Source organism: Harmonia axyridis, chromosome 1, assembly GCF_914767665.1.
Source record: "Harmonia axyridis chromosome 1, icHarAxyr1.1, whole genome shotgun sequence".
Lineage (NCBI taxonomy): Eukaryota > Metazoa > Arthropoda > Insecta > Coleoptera > Coccinellidae > Harmonia > Harmonia axyridis.
The window spans coordinates 60,990,885-61,013,907 of NC_059501.1; the positions used below are offsets into that span (position 1 = coordinate 60,990,885).

At 35.3% G+C, this 23,023-nt stretch overlaps 1 protein-coding gene across 3 annotated transcripts in view; it reads left to right on the forward strand.

Annotated features, from left to right (window-relative positions):
• LOC123672255 (nucleolar protein 4) overlaps positions 1-23,023 on the forward strand; it is a 264,990-nt gene that overhangs the window by 131,039 nt on the left and 110,928 nt on the right. For all 3 annotated transcript variants that reach the window (XM_045606287.1, XM_045606295.1, XM_045606299.1), the window contains exons 2-3: positions 11,734-11,865; positions 16,875-17,528. In XM_045606287.1, the coding sequence (XP_045462243.1) occupies positions 11,734-11,865; positions 16,875-17,528 (786 nt within the window). The remainder of the gene's footprint in view (positions 1-11,733; positions 11,866-16,874; positions 17,529-23,023) is intronic.

A 23,023-nucleotide genomic window follows, 5' to 3' on the forward strand; every position in this document is an offset into this window, starting at 1 on the left:
TTCAATTGATCTACTAGATCTGTGGATATATCAGCTCTAATGATGCATGGATGATGTATGAAAAATTTCTTTCTTTCTACGCCTTTGCGTTTTCTTAAGCTTCGAATAACACGTCAGGATTATGAACAGGAAGCATACATACATAAACTACGTGTTCTGAAGAAAACTTTCATTTTCTTTATGACATCTTATAACATTCTGTGGATCTATCAGCTCTTTTAACCTATCTGGTTCTATGGATCTGTCAGTTCAATTGATCTACTAGATCTGTGGATATATCAGCTCTAATGATGCATGGACTATGTATGAAAAATTTCATTCTTTCTACGCCTTTGCGTTTTCTGAAACTTCGAATAACACGTCAGGATTATGAACAGGAAGCATACATACATAAACTACGTGTTCTGAAGAAAACTTTCATTTTCTTTATGACATCTTATAACATTCTGTGGATCTATCAGCTCTATTAACCTATCTGGTTCTATGGATCTGTCAGTTCAATTGATCTACTAGATCTGTGGATATATCAGCTCTAATGATGCATGGATGATGTATGAAAAATTTCTTCCTTTCTACTCCTTTGCGTTTTCTGAAGCTTCGAATAACACGTCAGGATTATGAACAGGAAGCATACATACATAAACTACGTGTTCTAAAGAAAACTTTCATTTTCTTTATGACATCTTATAACATTCTGTGGATCTATCAGCTCTATTAACCTATCTGGTTCTATGAATCTGTCAGTTCAATTGATCTACTAGATCTGTGGATATATCAGCTCTAATGATGCATGGATGATGTATGAAAAATTTCTTCCTTTCTACTCCTTTGCGTTTTCTGAAGCTTCGAATAACACGTCAGGATTATGAACAGGAAGCATACATACATAAACTACGTGTTCTAAAGAAAACTTTCATTTTCTTTATGACATCTTATAACATTCTGTGGATCTATCAGCTCTATTAACCTATCTGGTTCTATGAATCTGTCAGTTCAATTGATCTACTAGATCTGTGGATATATCAGCTCTAATGATGCATGGATGATGTATGAAAAATTTCTTCCTTTCTACTCCTTTGCGTTTTCTGAAGCTTCGAATAACACGTCAGGATTATGAACAGGAAGCATACATACATAAACTACGTGTTCTAAAGAAAACTTTCATTTTCTTTATGACATCTTAAAAAATTCTGTGGATCTATCGGCTCTATTAACCTATCTGATTCTATGGATCTGCCAGTTCAATTGATCTACTTGAACTGTGGATATATCAGCTCTAATGATGCATGGACTATGTATGAAAAATTTCATCCTTTCCACGCCTTTGCGTTTTCTGAAGCTTCGAATTATACGTCAGGATAATGAACCGGAAGCAGATACATGTACTAAAGGTTCTGAAAAAACTTTCATACTCATTATGACATCTCAAAACATTCTGTGGATCTATCAGCTCTATTAAACTATCGACTGGTTCTATGGATCTGTCAGTTCATTCGATCTACTAGATCTGTGGATTTGTTTATTTACCGAAATAAACTTTATTATTATTATTATTATTATTATTATTATATCAGCTCTAATGATCCATAGGCTATGTATGAAAAATTCCATCCTTTCTACGCTGTTGCGTTTTCTGAAGCTTCGAATAACACGTCGTGATTATGAACAGGAAGCATATACATAGACTACGGGTTCCTAAAAAAAGTTTCATTCTCATTATGACATCTTAAAACATTCTGTGGATCTATCAGCTCTATTAACCTCTGTGGTTCTATGGATCTGTCAGTTCAATTGATCTACTAGATCTGAGGATATATCAGCTCTAATGATCCATGTAGACTAGCTGACTGATAGATAAAAAATTTTATTAGATTCTCAACTCAGAAGAAATCACATTGTGTTCAAGCAAGATTTGAAAACACCTCATTACCTTCTTACATCCCAATAATATCTCTGAAGCCTGGTAAAAGCTGGATAAGTTTTTGAAAACTAAAACAAATACATAGATACCTTTGAACTTCCAAGGATTCAATCGACTTCTGTACTTGCCGAGAATTCTCTCTCTTTCATCTCCTAGCCACTGAAAACAGTATCAGCTCGTTGAAATAGTAATTTGAGTTTTGGAAAGAGTGAAAGTGGAGGATAGTTATAGTTGGGATAATACACCATAAAGTCGTGGTGCAGAATAACCCTTCAACAGGAATCAGTAAATCATGATGCATGATTATGGTTTCAACTTTTCGGCACACCAAATACCTTTTGAGATTCCTCGGGTTGCATCAAATATCAGCACATATCCGGAAATCATAACTGTAAACTATCGTTGTTGTATCGGGATGGGGATTATATCTATAGGATCAATGTTGAGTACGAGATTGAGTAGGTAATAATGAATGTATCTAATGTTTAGATCAAACGTATGTATCAATATCCACCCTAATAAGTTTGATTCTTTGAATTGTATATCTGAATGATAATTTTTCTAATTTCGTTCCTTTCTTTTCCACTTGATTCATAGTTTGATTGCGATGCCTTTTAATTTTCCAGTTTCCAAGTTATTTTTTTTTAATTTAGTGAAACTTATTCTTCAAAGTCTACGATCAATGTTATGTCAGAATATCGCTCAACTATTTCAAACTGTTATTGTAGAAAATCACTCATGTCTTTTTTAGACTAGGAATTACCGTTGAAACGTTCATTTTTTGAAGCTAACGCTTAACAAAACAAGAGATTTTATCGATGATTTTTATCTTATCTTTCTCAATTTACCGATATCTTTTGTACCGGAATCTCCAGGACAATATCATTTCTGTTTGGCCTCTTCTTTGAACTATGAACCTCATTTTTAGGAAGTTTGAACATCATACTTGTTCATATATCTATACTGAAAGGTGTATTCACTCGAAATATGATGTTTGTGTTGAATAATATACTGATTCCACAAAAAAAATTGGAACAAAATGAAAATACTATTACCCACATATTTACCTACATATTTTCTCAATAATTCGTTTATTATAACCCTCTCTGACCATCATAGGCAAATTAATTGATTCCCTCTATGACTCCTTTCTTTATTCGAACCAATTTGACCGAATAAAAATGCAATATTAATTTCGGTATTACGCTCGAAGCAATCTCTTATGTTAATGGCTGCAGCTGCAATATTCACTTGCTAGGTGGACGACAAAGTGGCATCCTGAATTTATTGGTTTTCAAATTTCAACGAATCGAAAGTCAGTATCCTAATGAATTAAAAGCTTCCCGCCCTTTGTGATATTTCTTTTCTAATTTAAATTTTCATTGCTGTTTTCGTTGCAAAAAGTACGATTTTTGGAAATAGTTGGAAATAATATTTTCAAGATTTATCTAATTTTTCATGCTACTATATCTATCAATTTGTCTTGTTTTCCTATATATTCTATTGCAAGATATTGTATACCTACCTAAGTACATATCTGTATATTAGAAGAATTAAAAAAAAAATCAATTCTACAGGAATACCATATATCAAAAAATATTCAAATTTTCTTTACCAGTGCAGGAATCCTACTAATTTATCATCTATTGACGTTAATAATCGGTACCTCACCATAGTACCATACTTTGATCTGAAGATCTGTAGTGCTACTGTGCAGAGTTTACCAGCCAGACAGCAAAGTTTGAATAAACAGCACTATACCTTCTTAGGTGCTACATCCATCACCTGTTCAGGTTTTGAGAACCTCGAGACAAGGTATTGTAGCCTTTTTCTATGATCTTTTTCACAATTGCAATGGCCAATTGGTACTAGCGACGATATCTACAACCCCGGACTCGTCTATGAGTTATGATCCTATCAGCTTTTTACATTCGTTTAGAATGCAAACATGCCCTGACTAATCTCCACATTTCAGATCTTTTGGCTGCTACACATGCTAGGACGAAACCTAGAGGAGGCATATACATAATGGCCAGTATAGCAGCGTTTAGTAAATGTTTCAGTGATGGACAAACCCGCTGTTCTTTGTGATTTGTCAATGCCTAGTTGGTAGTCCCGTTGGTATTTTAGCTGTTGAACACCAAATGAAATCTACTTAGCTATCGATTTAAGGCACAATGGATTGGTAGATCCAGATGCTTCGCTGAGGTTTGAGGTCTCACATATTCTAACCATCCTGTAGAACTTGAGAAGAGTACTTTATCCATTGTTGATTATGGCCTCGAGATAAATCCTTGAAGAGAATTCCTGGTCTAATAATACACCAAAATACTGTGGTATTTGTACGAGTAATAGTGATCCTGTCAGTTCTTAGTGTTTTAAGAGAAAAGCTTTCACTTTTACCATTTGTGTGTGAGAGTTAGATTAGCTTACGTGCGATCTCGTCATGTTTGTTCCAATTTTTCTTCATAATCAGAATTATTCTCAGACATAAATGGTTATTCAATTCATCGTGATATAATTCAATTCGAAAACTTTGGATATTATTAGAACAAAATAATGAATAACTATAATACTGGACTATTCACATGAAAGATATCAGCAGAAAAATCATTTGTGTTTCTCGAAACCCAATAGATATTGTGAAAATTAGATCACTAACCATGTCTCAACTTTTCTTCATAATCAGAATTATTCTAAAACTTGAATGGTCATTCAATTGATCAAAATATAATTTCAATTCAATAACTTTGGATATTATTAGAACAAACTAATGAATAACTATAATACAGGATGGCCATTTGAAAACGAAACAGACGAGATTATAGACGAAATGAATATGAGGACGTTGTACATTTATCAGACTCTCATGTACATGTTCTCCCAGGATCATCCACTCATTGAACTAGAAAGAAGATACGTGACCAGAGCGGTGGACAATGAGTCGCTTGAGATTAGGTTGTTCAGGAAGAGTTGCTCACAACGTTTCATTTTCTATATTGGGCCTAAATACTATAACAGAATCCCACTAAATGTTAGAAAAATTAAGAATAGAAAAACGTTCAGTAGGGAGCTCAGGAAACTTTTGTTCGAGAACCGATTCACCTTCGATTTGTGAATTTGATATATTTCATTTTTTTTTTTTTTTTTTTTTGGAATCCTTAAGCTATTGATACTTGCCGTAAAGTGCAAAGTTTGTTGTTCTCTATGTCCGCGCCTCTCCTTTCATCTCATCTAGGGTTTTATTTTGTTTTATTTTTTTTGTTTATACTATTTGATAAGCCTGTGCTCAAAGTCCTCAGAAAGTCGGAACAACATGAACAAGCTCTGCTTAGTTGTTGTTTCGTCTTGATGGGGATAACATTGAAATTGTTGTATGTATTTTGTACTATATTTAAGCACATTGTAATTGTGGTTGGAATCTCAAATAAATTGAAAATTGAAAATTGAAATAAAGTTTTTCGATAGAAATGCTCGGACAGGTCGATTTCTGTTTCGAGGGGGACAACTTAAGATGTAGGTTACAGACGCATAGCGCTTCAACCCTTGCTGCTACAACCCCCACCCCCACTTTTTAAATAGGGAAGATGGGGTGAGTGATACCTCAATTTAAAGGTATTTTTATACTGATTTCAGCACAGTAATTGTTTTTTCATTTTATGCATTAGTTCTCGAAATATTCATGCGTTAGTTAGTTAGGAAGGAAGCCACAGTCATGGTTGTTTTGAAGCTCAAAATGTCGATTTTTCACAAAACACTACAAGTGCCATGAAAACACTACTTCATTTTCAAATACTTAGTTAAGAATATTTCGAGAACTAATGCATAAAATGAAAAAACAATTACTGTGCTGAAATCAGTATAAAAATACCTTTCAAATGAGGTATCACTCACCCCATCTTCCCTATTCAAAATTTGGGGATGAGGGTTGTAGTAGCAAGGATTGAAGCGCTATGCGTCCGTAACCTACATCTTAAGTTGTCCCCCTCGAAACAGAAATCGACCTGTCCGAGCATTTCTATCGAAAAACTTTGTTTCGTCTGTAATCTCGTCTGTTTCGTTTTCAAATGGCCACCCTGTATAATACAGGACATAGAACCTGAAAGATATATCAGCAGAAAAATAGTTATTGTTTCTTGAAACCCAATATTCAATTTGAAGATGAATCTACTCAACTCCTCAATAGTTCTCGAACAACTGAGATAATTATATGTAGTATAACATATCTACACCGCTCATTTGTACCCTCAACAGTTGCGTTGTGACATCATCTGATAGTACTTCATTGATTCCATCAGAATAACCCAGATATCTTCAACAAAACGTGTTTTAAATGCGTTCGAAACGTTGAAAATGTTGTTAAAACCAGAACCCGATCCGGCCCTGCCCAAGCAGCCCACACCACCGCCCGGGTTTTATACCTCCAGCCGCCCCCGTCGACCGAGTGCCCTGTCGGAGTTGTGCCAAATCATCCTCAACCCTGCGGACCTACGGGATACCCTTTTCCCTACCCCTCTGCGTCCGCCTGTACTAAACCCACGCCACCGCAGTTTTGTCCGTATTCCAGTTCACTATTTCGCTGGAGTGGATTGTGATGCAACCGTATGCTGTGGTGGAAATTTATTCCCAGAGGTCGAAAAGGGAAATACGGGAATCCGTGAAAACTTCTCGCTCTGTTTACCGATAATGTATGCCGCTTCGTGGATTTCCGATTTTGTCAATTTTTCGGTGATTTGTCGGTTTCCGTTCCGCCTATGCCGAACACCGGTGTTCGTTTTGTGTTTGAATTTTTATTTTGGCTTGGCTTTTTATTTCGATAATAAGGATTGACGAATTTATTCCTCGTGATTTATGGCCGTGATTATCTACGTTTCAGTTTTCAGTTTCCAACGCCTGTTAAATCACGTATATTCCTCCAAGTTTCTTGCTTCCATGACTTTTTTTGTTAGTTTCATTTAAATCCCATACTTTCGCACTAACAGACCAATTGAAACTGGATTCATGATCTTGATTTTAAAATTTAACTTCAAATCGTGCTATAATTATATTTATATTTATGTTTATGTTTATACTCTAGGTATTTCTGCTTTTTCTACTTTTAGGTATACACTTATATGTTTTATGACGTAATGTGAATGTGTACAATTTTAACTAATGATAACTAAACCCATGTATGCCATACGCTAAATAAATAAACCAATTGAAAAGTGCATACCATAGTAAAACACATTTTTTTGGCAAAATTCGATTTTATTATTCAACATAGTTGCCTTCGATACCATTTTTATAGTACGATTTGTCTTTCGCTTCGAAATAGGCTTCAGCTTCGGCGATTCATTCTTTATTGGAGCTAAATTCCTTTCTAGCGAGCATTTTTTTTTGAGGTCTGAGAACAGGAAAATTTCGCCGAGGGCTAGATCTGCCGAATACGGTGGATGCAGAAACAATTCGAAGCCCAATTTATGCAATTTTGCCATTGTTTTCATTGATTTGTGACACGACGCATTGTCTTGATGAAACAGCAACTTTTTTCTTCAAATGGGACCGTTTATTAACGATATCATCTTTTAAACGATTCAATAATGCTATATAATAATCGCTGTTGATGGTCTGGCCCTTTTGGAGGCAATTAATGAATATTATTAATACCTTGCGCATACTGCTGCCATAACCTTGCCAGCAGATTTTTGTGTTTTTCCTCGCTTTGGATTCGGTTCATCGTCTGCAGTCTACTCAGCTGACTGTCGATTGAACCCCGGAGTGAAATGATGGAGCCATGTTTCATCCATTGTCACATATCGATGCAAAAATTCAGGTTTTTTGCACTTAAGCAGCTTCAAACACTGCTCAGAATCATTAACACGTTGATGCTTTTTTCGATTGTGACCTTGCGCGGCAGCCATTTTGCACACAGCTTTCTCATGTACAAATATTCGTGAGTGATATGATGGACAAGTTCAGATGATATTTTTACAATGTCTTCTATCTTGATCAACTTCACGGTCATTCAAATTATTTTGTAAACTTTTTTAATTTTTTTCGTCGGTAACAGCTTCTTTTGGGAGTCCACTGCGTTCGATGCTCATTTCACCACGTTTAAACTTAGCATACCAATCAATGATGGTTGATTTTCCTGGTGCAGACCCCGGAAACATTCCATCAAGCCAAAATTTTGCTTTAACTGTATTTTTTCCCTTCAAAAAGCAATATTTCATCACCACACGAAATTCTTCTTTTTCCATCTTTTTTCAAATAACAAAAGTAGCTACACTCACAACGCAATATCTCACAAACTAATGGTAATGATTGCTGTCAAATTTTGACACGTGTTGTTTGAAGGTTGGTACTAGCTAAGAATCATGGATTTAATACTAGCATCGCCATCTGTGCATCAGACCGGTGACTTTTCAATTGACCTAATAATGTAGTATGGATGAAGTCGGCTCAATATAGGCTTGCTATTAACACTTGGAAGTCTTGAAAAATCTCATGGCAAAACATTTTGGACCGTTTGTATCGACTTATAACTCTTTTGCGTGATAATTCGCCTTTCAATATAAAAAAATTTGTTGATTTTTTGTCGCATGTTTGTTATCCTAGGAGTGAATATATTATTTTCTCTAATTCTGTGGTTATTCCGTTCATTCTTCCACATCTTGTAGAACAAAATCGTGCGAGAATATATCAGAAACGCACAGTTTTCATGGTTATATTTTATTATTCTATGTTGACACTCCGAACTTTCCGCTACGGCTTTATCTGTCAATTCATCAAATTGCCTCAAAGAATTCAGTTCTGCCAACCAACATTTTCCAATGCAAAAATCACTAAATTATATTTATGGAAATATTTCATTAATTTCAATGAAAATGCAATGAATAAGAGAAAATAATGTATAATACTCGTACAGAAGGCTCATTCTACCACTCGTTCATTCCAAGAATATCAATGCCTTCTGCACTTGTATTATAAATAACTATTCTACTAGTGTCCAAACCTTCTTAATGTTTTGAACGATAAATATTGACATAAATTTCATGAAGAAAATCCAATAAGTTCATAATATAACGATAAATCGACAAAAATTGGTTAGGATACAGACATTTTGAAAGTGTAGCACACTTATTCTTTGAGTATTGGTTAGCATTTCGTCCACAACAAATTCTGAAGAAACTGTCAACTGCTCACATAGTTATGCCTCTCTGTGATCGGATTTAAATCACAGATGTTTTCTTCTTCTTCCTTCTGATCGACACAATGTAATTCAATGAATCATATTCCTATTAGGTATGGATTAACATAAAGTAAAAGGCAGCCATCAGTGTTCGAAATTATGATTAATTTGTAGGGGAGTTCGGTTTCTCACTACGGTTCTGTGAGCCTGATGTGAATCCGATGGAGCGGACGACCCTTTCCAGGGGGTAAGGGCGGTCGGCTTGTGTAGCTTTCCGAAACGAGGGACAGACTCAACCTTCCTCCTCTCCACAAAGGAAAAATATCTTTTTGGAGCGACGTCGGCTGCGGAGGCGGCAACGGACCTTTACCCCCTGTTATTATGGTTTTAACGCAGAGACATAGCCTGGGGACAGGTGGAAAATCCACAAAAAATGGTTGCCACCCATGTTCACGGTTCAAATATTCATTTTAATCCTAATGGCCTGGAGATGGAAGTAGACGACGCCGGCTTAACTCTGAATTCTATATAATGGCTCATTTTTGCCCTGGAAATCATTTTAGATGGAGGACTCGTGTTTTAATGATGGAAAATCATATTTATTTTTCGTTTGCTTCCCCGCGCTTCTAGTTGGAACTTATTCCAAAAAAATTGGATTCTTCCAAAGCAAGATTTTGATGAATGCTGCAAATTTTACATAACTCACGTAAAGGTTCTGTTTATATTCAAGAATTTTCAACTCGTGAATTTATACGAGTACAGGGTGGGCAAATTTCGATGTTTTAGCACTACAACTTTTGAACCAGAGGAGATAGACAAAATCTGATACCCACTTATCGGTCTTTTTTTTTGAGAAACTAACAAGGGTAGTATTCATTTTTGGCCACCTTTTTTTGTTTTCGAGTTATAAGCGGAAATTGGAAAAATGGCGATATCGAAAAACATCTATATCTCCGCTAATACTGATGATAGAGCTCTGAAATTAAAACATTATACAGGCCCTTTTTTACGTGGAATCCAGTGACGTGCTCGTCTTTTCAAAAGGGTTTTTAATTGGGAAGCTATGACCTAAATTTATTTTTTTTTCAAATGGGAACACTAGATTTCTGTGCAATTTTTTGAAAGCTTCATTTTTCCTGATTTCAAAAATATATATTATTATATGGTTCATATCAATATAAATAATAGAAAATGGTCAAAAACCTTTTTTTACCTAAGATTCTCATTATTTCTATGGTTTCAACTGTTGACGAGCACAGAGAAATTGAGCTTCCTATAACAAGAGTAGTGTCCTTCCATCAATCTGATTATTTCTATGCTTTTTACGAATTCGGAATTACCTACACTCCTACTCAATATCTTCTATAAAAGTTCTTCTTGAGAGCTAGGATGAGCTAGGACTTGCCATTTCAATGCTTAGTCGAGCATTGTCATGCTGTAAAATAACTTTATCATGTCTTTCGTAGTATTACGGACGTTTGTCTTACAATGCTAGGCTCAAACGCATTAATTGCGTTAGACAACGATGTTTGTTTCTGTCGGTTTAAACTACTCATAATACACTACACCGAGCAAGTCCCACCAAATACTGAGCATGATTTTGAAACCGTGAATATTCAACTCGGTCGTCGACGTGGAGGTAAGGCCGGAATGTCCCCATGATTTTATGCGCTTGGGATTATCGTTATGAACCCATTTTTCGTCTCCAGTTATAATTCGATGCAGAAATTCCTTCCGTCTTTGCCTTGCAAGCAGCTGTTCACAAGCAAACAAACGCCGTTCAACATCTCTCGCTTTTAACTCGTAAGGCACTCAATTTCCTTGTTTCTGAATCATTCTCATGACTTTCAGGTGTTTTGAAGTGGCTTGTTGCGTCACTCCTAATGATCCTGCCAATTCTTTTTGCGTTTGTCTCGAGTCTTGATCAAGTAATATCTCCAATTTTGCATCTTCGAAAACCTTCTCTCTTCCACCGCTTTTGAAGCGTTGACACCACTCTCGGCACGTTCTTTCCATAGGTATTTGAGAGCTTTCGATGATCCTCAACCGCAGATTTATTCATATTGTAGCAGAAAATTAAAACCTCCCGCAAGTGACGAGAATAAGGCTCGTGAGATGGTATGATTAATCGAGAATAACTTTATGAAGCCGACACAAATCGACTAATTTCGATGGCTTTATGTTTACAAACACCTAAGCTTGTATCACATCTACGATCTATTTATTTCTATACTACTTACCGCTACAGCCTTCTATTGCAAAGTTGTACTTACAACTAATAATTATACTAGAAATATTTGAAAGCTGTAATATTGCAAAAAAATTAAAAAATGTGTGCTTAACCAAATTCTCTTTCAAATGATTTATTGTTTTTACTGCTTCTAGGTGTTTTCATATCAATGCAACTCCGTATAGTATGGTCATAGAACCAAAGCTCTGCTTCCAGAGTTTTCTTGGCCTCTTTTCTCAATGAACTTTCGATTCGTTCACTCGGAGATAATTCGAACGATTAATATAATTCACAGAATCCTAATCGTACGATAAGGCGATCGTATTTACGATTTGTTTGCGCGAGATCGCTTCCTTCCGCTTTCCGCAGAAGACATGTTATTTAAAGTTTCATTTTTTCTTTTCGCAGAACTCAACTGGAGATCCTGTTTACCGAAAAGTTGCGGTGGTTGAGAACTTCTTCGATATCATCTATAACGTCCACGTGGAACTTGAAGGACGGCCTGGAAAACATGCCGGACAGAAGAGAACCTACAGAACGGTAAGAGAAAACAAATATACATTTACGCATGATAATTTTATATGTGATGAAATTTTGATATACTAATTTATACAAAATTTTTGAATGTTTTTAAAAATATTTTGAACTTAAAATTTGACAATTTCTTCGTTTATTAATTAGGATTTATGTGTATTTATATCAGGTGTATTATACAGGGTGAATTAGACGTGAACCTTGAAGGAGGTGCTACAGTATCGCTCATTTACTGTCGATTGAGCCATATTTATTGATAACCGAAAATCAACAGTTTCCGAGATATTTGAGTTCTTGTGTTTTTTTAAATTTCTTATCTTTCTTCATTTTTTGTCAATTTTTATACGTTGACCTAGTTTGATTCAAATTTTGGATAATTTTTATCAGAAAAGAATATGATATGTATGAAAAAAACTATGCTGTATTAGATGTTGAATGAGAATTATTTTGATTTTAAAGTTGGTATATGAAGAAAAGAATAGTAAACTCCTCATATAAATTTGGCTGCAAAAATATCTTAGAAACTTGCCAATTTCTTATTTATTTCCTAAAAATGTTTTCGTTACAATATATGTACTAGTTTTGTTTCAGAAGTTTTTGATTTGAAAGGGGGAAAAAGCAAAGAAATGAAAGTTATGACTTAAACATTTTTTTATTGCAATTTAACTTAAAATTTCAGTAAATAATGTATTCATAAATTATGTTTTGAATAACCACCACCATTCTTCATGCAAGCACGTGCCCTCATTCTTATTTCTTCAGTTGTTACTTTCCGCCTGAATTTTTCTGTCAATCTTCTCGCTGCTTCCTCTATTCTAACGGTGTTAGATCCAGAATTCTCGCTGGCTACGAAAATAATTCAAAATTATAATGTGAGAAATCCTTTAAAAATTAAAAGAACCCAAATATCTCGTAAACTTTTGATTTTTCGTTATCACTGAATAAGTCTCAAACCACAGCAAATGAGTCCTCCAAGGTTCACGTCTAGTTTGGAAACACCCTATATATTTAAATTTTATGTTTGATATTTCGATACGAAAACCAAAACTGGATAATCGGCGAAAACTGACAGTATTGAATACCTCAAATAGGTATTCTGAAATGAACTACTTCCCACATGAAAATTTGCTACAAACTAGACTCGGAAATGTTAATTCAGTTCAATAAAGATTCTGGTTTTCCACTGTTTACAACTGAATACGCTACAAAATTTCAGAGGATGATTCATTAGATCGTTAAAAAAAAGTTTCTTTGAACCTTTGTCGGGTGGCCCTTCATTTCTCAGGTACACAGCATTGAATTTTAAAGAAAAATTTTAATATGTATTTAAAAAATATTATAAATATTCATTAATCGATTTGGTTGAAATAAGGTAGAGTTATTCGAAGAAATAAGTCGCTTATTTAGCCCTAACTGGGGTGTCATTTTCAGATTCAGTAGCGTCTCACTAGACACCACAGCCAATAATATTCAGAAAAAAAGTACGCCACTGACTTTTTTGTATTTTTTTTGTTGCTTTAAGTGCACAAAGAAAAAATCAACTTTTTGGTCTCTTGTATTTTCTTCATATAAAGCTCATTCTACGAAAAATATTCAATTGATTCATTCGAAGAAAACATGAAATTAAAATAAAAAAAAAACAAATAAACAATTTCGACCTTATTATTTCAAATAACTGTACTGAACTCTAACCAAATCGTTTCAAGAGGGGTCTATAACGTTTCGGCGGTTAGTTCAAAAATAAGTGAAGTATGTTTCACGCTATAGAGACCATCGATTTCTGAGAGGTTTTCAGTTTTATTTATTTCAAAGAGTCCGTCATTGCGGAAAGTCCTCATTCATAAATTTTTTTTTTGGAATGGAAAAAATGGAGCAATAAACTTTGAGATCACGAGAATGTCACGTGGTATAAACCCCTCTTCATCCTTTTTCAAACTTCAACTGTATCTCAGAAACGAAGTAACCCCAAACATATGCTATAAGGATTATTCTTTTTTCTACATTCATGCAAAGAGCAAAACTTTATTGAACTATATTTAGTGGAAAAAGAAGTTCTTTATTGCACTAGTACAATAAAGTTTTTATTGCACTCATCTGTCATTCTACTTCAACGTACTGTCATCATGACAAACATAAACGTTCAAACCCACTACATATTTATCAGATATGCTATGAGATTGGCAATACGTTTTAAACAGTTACATATTTTATATTATTTTGTATCAATGTTAGCAGCCAGACATAAACAAACAATACCTTCCAGAGAATAACTCCTTAATCAAAACTGATCCGATTTGTAACCGTCTACCTCCATAGAGCAAAATGTCTGTACTATGACCACACCTCATGATACATACATTTTTTGCTTTTTGCATGAACGTAGAAAAAATGTTGTATGCAACTCGTGCAAAAATTGTTTATTGCACTCGACGTGTTGTCCAACTCGGCCTAAAGGCCTCGACGGACAATTTCACGTCGAGTGCAATGAACATTCACTTTTTGCACTTGTTGCATAAATAACTATTAACGAACTAACGAATCCCGCTATAAAGTTTGATATCGTAGTTAAAAACTTTAATGTAGAGTTCAAGAAAATTTTATTTTTGTACGAATGTGGTAAGAGAAAATTTGCCGAAAGATTCGAAGATTCATATTCCTGCAAATCCGGCATCCGTCTCATCAGATCATCTTGTATAATAAATGAGAACTGTCAGAGATCAATTAGGCAATAATCACCGGTGATTGAGTTGTTTGCGATACGGATTCGGAATGATAAGAGGGACGGCGTGATGCGGCGAGATGAAGAGAAAGCATAAACATCCCTTAGAGTTGATGCTTCCGCCCAAATTACCCCATTTCCATATCGCCAGACTACAAACATTCAAATATATTGGGGATCAACAGGTGCGGCAGCGTAGCCGGAATATAAAATAACGTTTCTGCTTTGTTGCGTCGCGCACGCTGTTTCATTGTTCAAATGAAGCGGCAGTCGAGTGTTAACGCCATATAATTCGATCTCGAATATCGCAAATTCGAAATATTTTATTTGTCGGCATAACAAAAAAAAATTCGTATTTGGTTGAAAAAAAATTATGTTTTAGATAAAATTTTCCCCCTTCATGCAAAAAGCTGAAAAATAGAGAATTATACATACCAGCAAAATCAGGGAAATGGACAAAATCTTTTCAGAGTTTGTAGCCCATATTTTCTCGAACCCTTTGGATGATTTCAGCAATTATTCATCAATTTTTTTTTAAGTGTAGTTTGATACCTCGGGAACATAAGTGTTCAATTGCAGCCCTCAGTTACTTTGTTTTTCTTCACATATAAACAGTGGCAAACAAAAAAAATGAGAAGTAAACTTCATTCTATCAAAAAATGGCTATGATCAACTTGATTTCATTGATACAATGAACTTTTTCATGGATATGATGAAATTTCATTCTTCCTCTTATGCCCTTATTCATTGATATTATGAATCCCTGTCCGTCAATATCACGATTCTGAAATTGATGTTGAGTGTTCGTTGTTTCGATAAAATATTCATTCAATATAAAATCTTTGTTTATTAAATATATAAAGTCGTAAATTAACTTCTTCGGGCAATTTAAATGAACAGTACAGTATTGATACAAACTACAACTGATCGAATAATGAACCGAAGAATTCATTGATTTAATGGAAGTTATTAGAAATATTTGTTCATTAGATTTATAAAGTCGTACATTAACTTCTTCGGGCAATTTCAATGAACAGTAGTATAGTATTGATACAAACTACAACTGATCGAATAATGAACCGAAGAATTCATTGATTTAATGGAAGTTGTAGGGAAACCCTGTTCATTAGATTCATAAAGTCGTACATTAACTTCTTCAGGCAATTTTAATGAACAGTAATACAGTTATTGATACAAAGAACAACAAATAGAATAATGAACCGAAGATTTCATTGATTCAATGAAAACAAGTCATCGATATGATGAACGACTTTTCATTGTATGTATTAGTGCCTCTGCTCATCGTTTGAAAAATGATAAATCAATACAAATAATTTCTTCATAGAATTAATGTACACTTTCGGTTCAGAGTATTGATTGAATTTAACTTTGAGAGCTTTACTGTTCAAAACAACAATTTCTCTTCCAACAACGGTACCATACATTGGCGTCACTAGAGTTGACATCAAAATTATTTTTCGAATTGTTTTTTCAATGAGTTTTTTGAAGTTGACTGCTAAGATTATTAGCCATTTTTTAATTGTTACTTGCAATTTTTTTTATTTTTCTATACAAAGGGGGGGTATGTCCTCGTTACGCCTATGAAGTGCTATAAATTCATCTCAAAATTAAGATATCTCAATAAATGAAAAGAGTAAATGTTAAGAAAATATGAGGCAACCTCTGAGTATTTGTTAACATTCTCTATCTGTATTTAACAAAAAAGTAATGGGGATGGCAGTTATGTTCCTGAGGTATTAAATTACAATTCGAAAAGATAGTTAAAATTGGATTCAAAAGAAAATAGACTGCGAACTGAACGCTGATATTTTGTTCGTTTTCCTAATTTTGACGAGTATTTTGTATTATATACGGGGTGTATATGCATAAGTAGATATGTTTTTTTTTAATCCTGAAGACTTCCACGGTCGAATCGTTCAGCAGTGGAAAAATTCGGGGATTTGATCGATTTTTTACCTAACGTCTCACCTACAAAGTTTCTTTATTGTAGCCAGTAACTATCCATTAGACAGACCGGAATTTTCCAATTCTGTTGATATGTTTTCTCTTCTAGAATCTTTAAAACTGTATCTGATAGATGGAGGTCAAACAACAGAAAAACATTTCTTATTTGACAATTTCAAAGTTCACATTCTGAAATAAGAATACCAATCCTTCTCAAACGGCGAAAGATGTCATACATAAAACATCTGAACCGAACCGAGATTTCTGTTTTTCAATAAAAAAAAAGGTCCGTACAACTGTCATGCTAACTTAACAATTGTTTTCGTTCCAGATAACCGAGACATATGCATTCCTGCCGCGAGAAGCTGTCACACGTTTCCTTTTGGGATGTACGGAATGTCAGAAGCACCCGCGATCCCCCTCCCCCACGTCAGTCCTGCCAACCCCCAGCCCGAGCCCCACGCTGCCTCTGGTGCACTCCACGCCGCAGCCTTTGACGATCACAGCTCCCCCCATAGTGGTTGTGCACAATACCCAAGGATCGGAATTAACGTATCTGGATCTGAGCAAATCCTGTCGAACATCGTCGAGCCTACTCGACAATTCATCTTCCGATAGAAGCCTGGATATATCGCAGAAAAATCTCAACTTGAGCCAGACACCACAGTACGTCGAAAAACCCTCCCACAATTTCTCTGAGACGAAGAAATCTAGCAATCCCCTAGACGTTTGCAACCTAACCTCCAAAGATCCACCGAAAAGCCCGCCAAAGCTGAAGGAGGTCAAGTCTGAGGCTTCCAAACCCAACACTTCGCCGAAGCTGTGGTCGCCTGTACAGAGCATCAAGAAAGAACGGGATCATGCTGAGAATATGCTGATGCCCGGAGAAATTGATTACAGTATGCCCATCACAACAACTTACCTGAAGTATATGAGGAGTTTGGGTTGCAGCGATGAGGATGCGTTGAAGTTCGAGAACAGAAACGTGAGTTCACTCATTGAATGTTTCTTGCATGAGCTCATCTCTCACTATTATTCTTATAACTAACACATCATGTTCTTTTTATTAACATATTTTATTTAGTTTATGTCTTATTTATTTGTTTTATATATAGTCGTTTTCATTATTAATAAATGAATATTTTATAATTCATCTTTATTTTGTTTATTTTTCTTTTTATTAATATTTTCCATTCATGTAATATTATCTGAATATAGGTATTTGTTAATCACTAAAACTGACTCGTAGACCAATGGAGCATTCAGGTCAATCTCAATTACGCTTAGGAACATAATAAGTCTTCAACTATTTTGATTCATTAGGTAACAATGTGCATTATGGAACAGTGATATTCACATATCTACAGTGTTATCACTATTAATGATATAAATTTCATTGACTCTTTTGTTGCCTATTAAACAGACAAATATGCTGTCTGTCAAATTCATGAAAAAAATGTAACTAAAAACTCACATTTTTAGCTCTGTATCGCCAATTTACCCAAAAAGTGTAGGTTCCAATGCTAGGTTTGTAAATGAGTTTGCTCTTTGCTGCTCTAGAGGATAAGAGAATCTAAGTGCTAAACGTATAGTGGGCATGTAATATACAAGTAGATAAAGAGAGAAATATCAAGTTCAGAGAGAAAAATTTTCAAATTAGATTACTCTATAATTACGCCTTCTGAAGAAAGCTCGAAATATAAAAGGTTTTCCAGTAAGAGGTTTCATTTTGAATAGCCGGCTATCTGCGGAGCTATCAGTTTTGAAGCTGTCATCTTTTGATATTTGACAAGTAAAAACTATGCCAATACATTACAATACATAGGAGATACACGCTTCAACAACGCATTGAAATTGAAAAATTAATTTCAAATGATGAAAATTTTGCGTCGTTGTACTTTCTCGGCTGGCAATAGTTTTACTGGTGTAAAATTTGAGCCGTTGGGACAAGTAAGTGATGTAAAGAATCGAAACAGTGTGCGTCGCTTACGAACAGCTGAGAATATTGCTGTAGTAACTTGTAGACAGTAATGTTGTCGAAAACCTAGATTTGTCGATTCCTCGTCGATGTTGGGAATTGGGCTATAATTAATTAACAAAAACTGGAGAACGAATCAAGATATCTATGATCTGTTTACTGATATCTTATTATCTCGAAAAAATAGATCCGTGCTCCTTGAAGATTATAGTTCTCGAGATGCTTTCAGTGAAGATCGAATTTGGGACACCCTACATACAACGATCAGAAGTTAAGCCTTCCAGTATAATATCTCGTTTTCTACACTTTTTACACTATTTGTAATTCAGAAAGCGTTAAATGAAAATAAAAAAAGCAAATTGAATTTTAAGATCGAAATTTTAATTCAGATTTGAAAATTGTTCTTCAGAATAGAAAGTTTCAAATTTAGAAAACGAACTTTATATTCAGAAAAGGAAAAATTGATTTCAGAAAATATATATTGGAATTGGGATTTGCTAATTTGGAATTCAGAAATGAGAAATTTTAATTCAGAATTGATAAAAATGAATAGTCACATTTATGTAATACCTGTGTTGCATATTGTAAGTACTGGCACCTTACATTCGGTATTCTGAATTGCATATTCTTCTTTCTTCTTCTTTAACAACCTGTTTGCATCCACTCCTGGATATATGCATCCCCTTGAATTCTCCAATTTACTCGATTTTGAACCAACTGGTGCCAACATCGTTCAACTAGCATTTCGGAGATCTTCCTACATTTTGCTTATGTTCTTGTGGTCTCCATTGTGGAATTCTTTTAGTCCATCAGCTTCCTGTCTTCCTGTCAAACCAAATGTCCTACCTTTCCACGATTCTACCTACTACGTCTTTACGTCTTTTACCTTAGTTCTTCTCCTGATATCTTCGTTTCAAATGCGGTATTTCAAGGAGATCCCTAACATAACCCTTTTCATGTGAGGAATCTTCTTGAGAGACCATATTCGAAACGAAGAGATCAGAAGAAGAACAAAGATTACAATAGCTTGACTTGATTTCAAGTCAAGCTCAAGTCAAGTAGTAGTTTTTCAATTTCAAGTCAAGTCAAGTATTTATTTATGAAATACTTGAATCATATCAAGCTACTTGATTTTCAGCAGTTTTATTTTAGTGTTACATCAATATAAAAATGATAAGATGAGAAAGAACTTTGAAAAAAACACTTTTATTTATTAAACTTATCGTATAAAAGAACCGAAAATGTCAACTTTTTTGAAATAGAAACATGAATTAAATCACTATAAATCATAACAAAATAAAGAATAATAAAAATGGAGTTTTATAATATTGAGAAACCTCCAGGGTTTGTTTGATTTCATGATTTTCCATCCAGGATCTAAGACACATGTATCATCTTACAGATTTGTCACCTAACCTATTTCGGAATTTTGTAACTGTAAGAGCAGCTCTGAAAAATTGTCTTTCAACAGGAGCTGAAGATGCTGGCGTTGATAAAAAAATCCTTGGCCATTTTGGCCAAGTTTGGAAAGATATTCCTGAAACTACCGAAATCTACCAATAGATTTCATAGAAATGTGAGAAAACTACTAATACAGTCACACTGGCGAATGCTTCAGTCTCTCGGCGCTCGAGGAAACCCCTTATTTAGTCTAAGCGCGCACGGGATTGCAGAAATATACGCCGTGCGACGCGTGCATATCAAGCTCAAGTAATATTAAGTAGCTTGATATCAAGTCAAGCAATAAATATCTAAAATCAAGTCAAGTCAAGCTCAAGTATGTAATTTGTCACGAGCTTGAATTTCAAGTCAAGTAGTTGGTTAAAATATCAAGCTACTTGGCTTGATGAATCTCTATTCAAAACGAAGACATATAACATTATCTGAAATTGAATTGATAACCTCTGAAATACAGTTTTCCTCTTCTGAAATACACACATCGGAAAAGTCTAAGGATATTCTTCGAAATGATTGGTTTTGAGTTAAATGAAAGAAAATTCGAGGAAATTATGTATAGATGTATTCAATAATTGTTTATATACTTCAAATAAACCGAAATTTTTATAATGAAAAAGTGAAAAACTGAAAAAAATCGAAGTCTCTAAATTGCGAAAAACATAGTAATTATTCTTAGTAATTTTTTATCGAAAATCAATTCAAGTTTGGCATTTAATACAATGTGTGGCCTCCTCGTTGATTAATTACGGCTCTACACCTATGATTCATAGACAAAATCAGATTGTTTAGGTCTTCCTGATTTAAATTTGTCCATTCAGCTGTCAGAAGCTCCCTGAATTCTAAAATATTTTGGACGTTTCCCATATTTGGCGTAATCCTTCTTTGAAGCATGTCCCATACATGTTCTATCGGATTCAGGTCCGGAGATTGTGCTGGCCATGGCAAAACATCAATTCCCTCATTATCCAACCATTGTGTCACAATACGAGCGGTATGGGGACGAGCATTGTCATGCATCAAATGGAAGTTTTCACCAACAGCTTCTGCATAAGGTTGTACAATTGGTTGCAGAATATTTTCCAAATATTGCTGAGCTCTTAGAAAACCATCAGGAAAAACGAGCTCTGTTCTACGTCCAATGGAAATTCCTCCCCACACCATAATTGTACCACCTCTATAACGGTGTACTTCCTGGACGTGTCTCAAGCGTTCTAAATTACCAGATCGTCTCCATAGTCTTATTGGACGAGAATCTGGATGATATCCGAATCTTGATTCATCTGTGAATAAAACTGTGGACCACTCATTGACACCCCAATTTTGAAACTCACGACACCAATTCAATCTTGCAGCGCGATTTCCTCTGGAAAGTGGTGGACACCTAATGGGCCGTCGGGAATGAAGATCGGCTTCATGAAGACGATTCCTCACAGTATCTCGCCCAATGGTCAAATTATGAGCCCGTTGAAATTCCATAACCAACTCAGGAGCCGTTATAGTGGGTTGCCTTCGGGCGGTCAAAACCAAAAATCTGTCTTGAATAGCAGTTGTACAACGTCCACGTCCTGGATGATTTTCGGCAGGATTTCCAGTTGTTCTGAAACGCCTCCACAAACGACTTATAACACTTTGTGAAACACCCATTCGCTCAGCTGCATCGACTTGTCTCATGCCCCCTTCAAGTAAACCAACCACTCGATTCATCTCTTCCAAAGTTAAATGATGTCGTTCCATAATAAAAAGAAGTTGATAGAAAAATATTGTCGATGTTATAACCCAAAATCGATCTAACGAATGCATGAAATGATTAAAATCAAATACAGAAATTTTAACTGCGACATTCATTTTTTTTATTTTTATCATATCTCCCATATTTTCTTGGCTAGCATATGTATACAACGAAAATTCATTCCGCATGATGATTTCAATTGATAGTCTGCAAAAAACTTGAGATAAAAGCAATATGCGATTTACCATGCGAGATATACTGAAATATACTTAGACTTTTCCGATGTGTGTATAATTTGCTGTTTTTGAAATACAATTCACTATTCTGAATTACAACTTCGTTTTTATGAATTCCAACTTGCTAATCTGAATTTCAATTTAGTTTTTCTGAAATTAACTCTACTATTCTCAAATGCAAATTTTTTTCCTGAAATACACTTTCTTATTCTGAAACACATGTTTCATTTTCTGAACTAAAATCAAAAAAGGTGTCGACGATTCCAACCACCTAAGGCGAACTATACCCGAATGCCCGAAACGAATACCGAAAAGCGGGCTGTACGAATATGGAATTCCACCCCCCCTTCGTCCTTACCACCCCCGGAAATTCACATGACGTCGGGGCCTCTCAGCCCCTCGGGGAGGATCCCGAAACCCAGTTCACGTCCATCGGGCTCCCTTTTTTGCGGCATCGCAATTAATGCGGACGTTCTTCTTCGGAGCCTTCGTAAACAAAATCGGGAGAACGTCCTGTGTATATATATGAAAGTTTCGGAGATGAGGGTCGGTCCCGAAAGGAAGAGAGAGGGAGGGGAAGGGATGCTGAAGGAGTTCGGGTCCGCTTGTGTGTGATGGGGGACGAAAAAGGTTGGACAGTGAAAGGATGAATCATGAGCATCGGACGGCAAGGATAAGACCCTCAGGACGACGGCTTGTAGGATGGATGTCCTTTGTCAGTGAGGAGAGCGGTGGGCCCCACTGATGGTTCTCTCTTATTCTTCAGAATTTCGAGGGATCCGTCGCCGAGGAAACTAAAGGGAACTTAATACGTTTGTAGGCGGTAGGGTTCGATACTTTGGCGGTGCTGTGGCTTGTTATAGTTTGTGCTCTCTAAACTGTTATCGATCATATCGCCCACATTTATGGCTATTTTGAGACTACAGCTTCTTCAATTGTAGTTAAGATAATCGAAGTTCAATTTCAGAATAGAAAAGTATAATTCAGAAAAGAAAAATTTGATTTTAGAATAGTTTAATTTCAAAACAACCAAATTGAAATTCAGATTAGGAAGTTGGAAGTTCAGAAAAAAAAGTTGT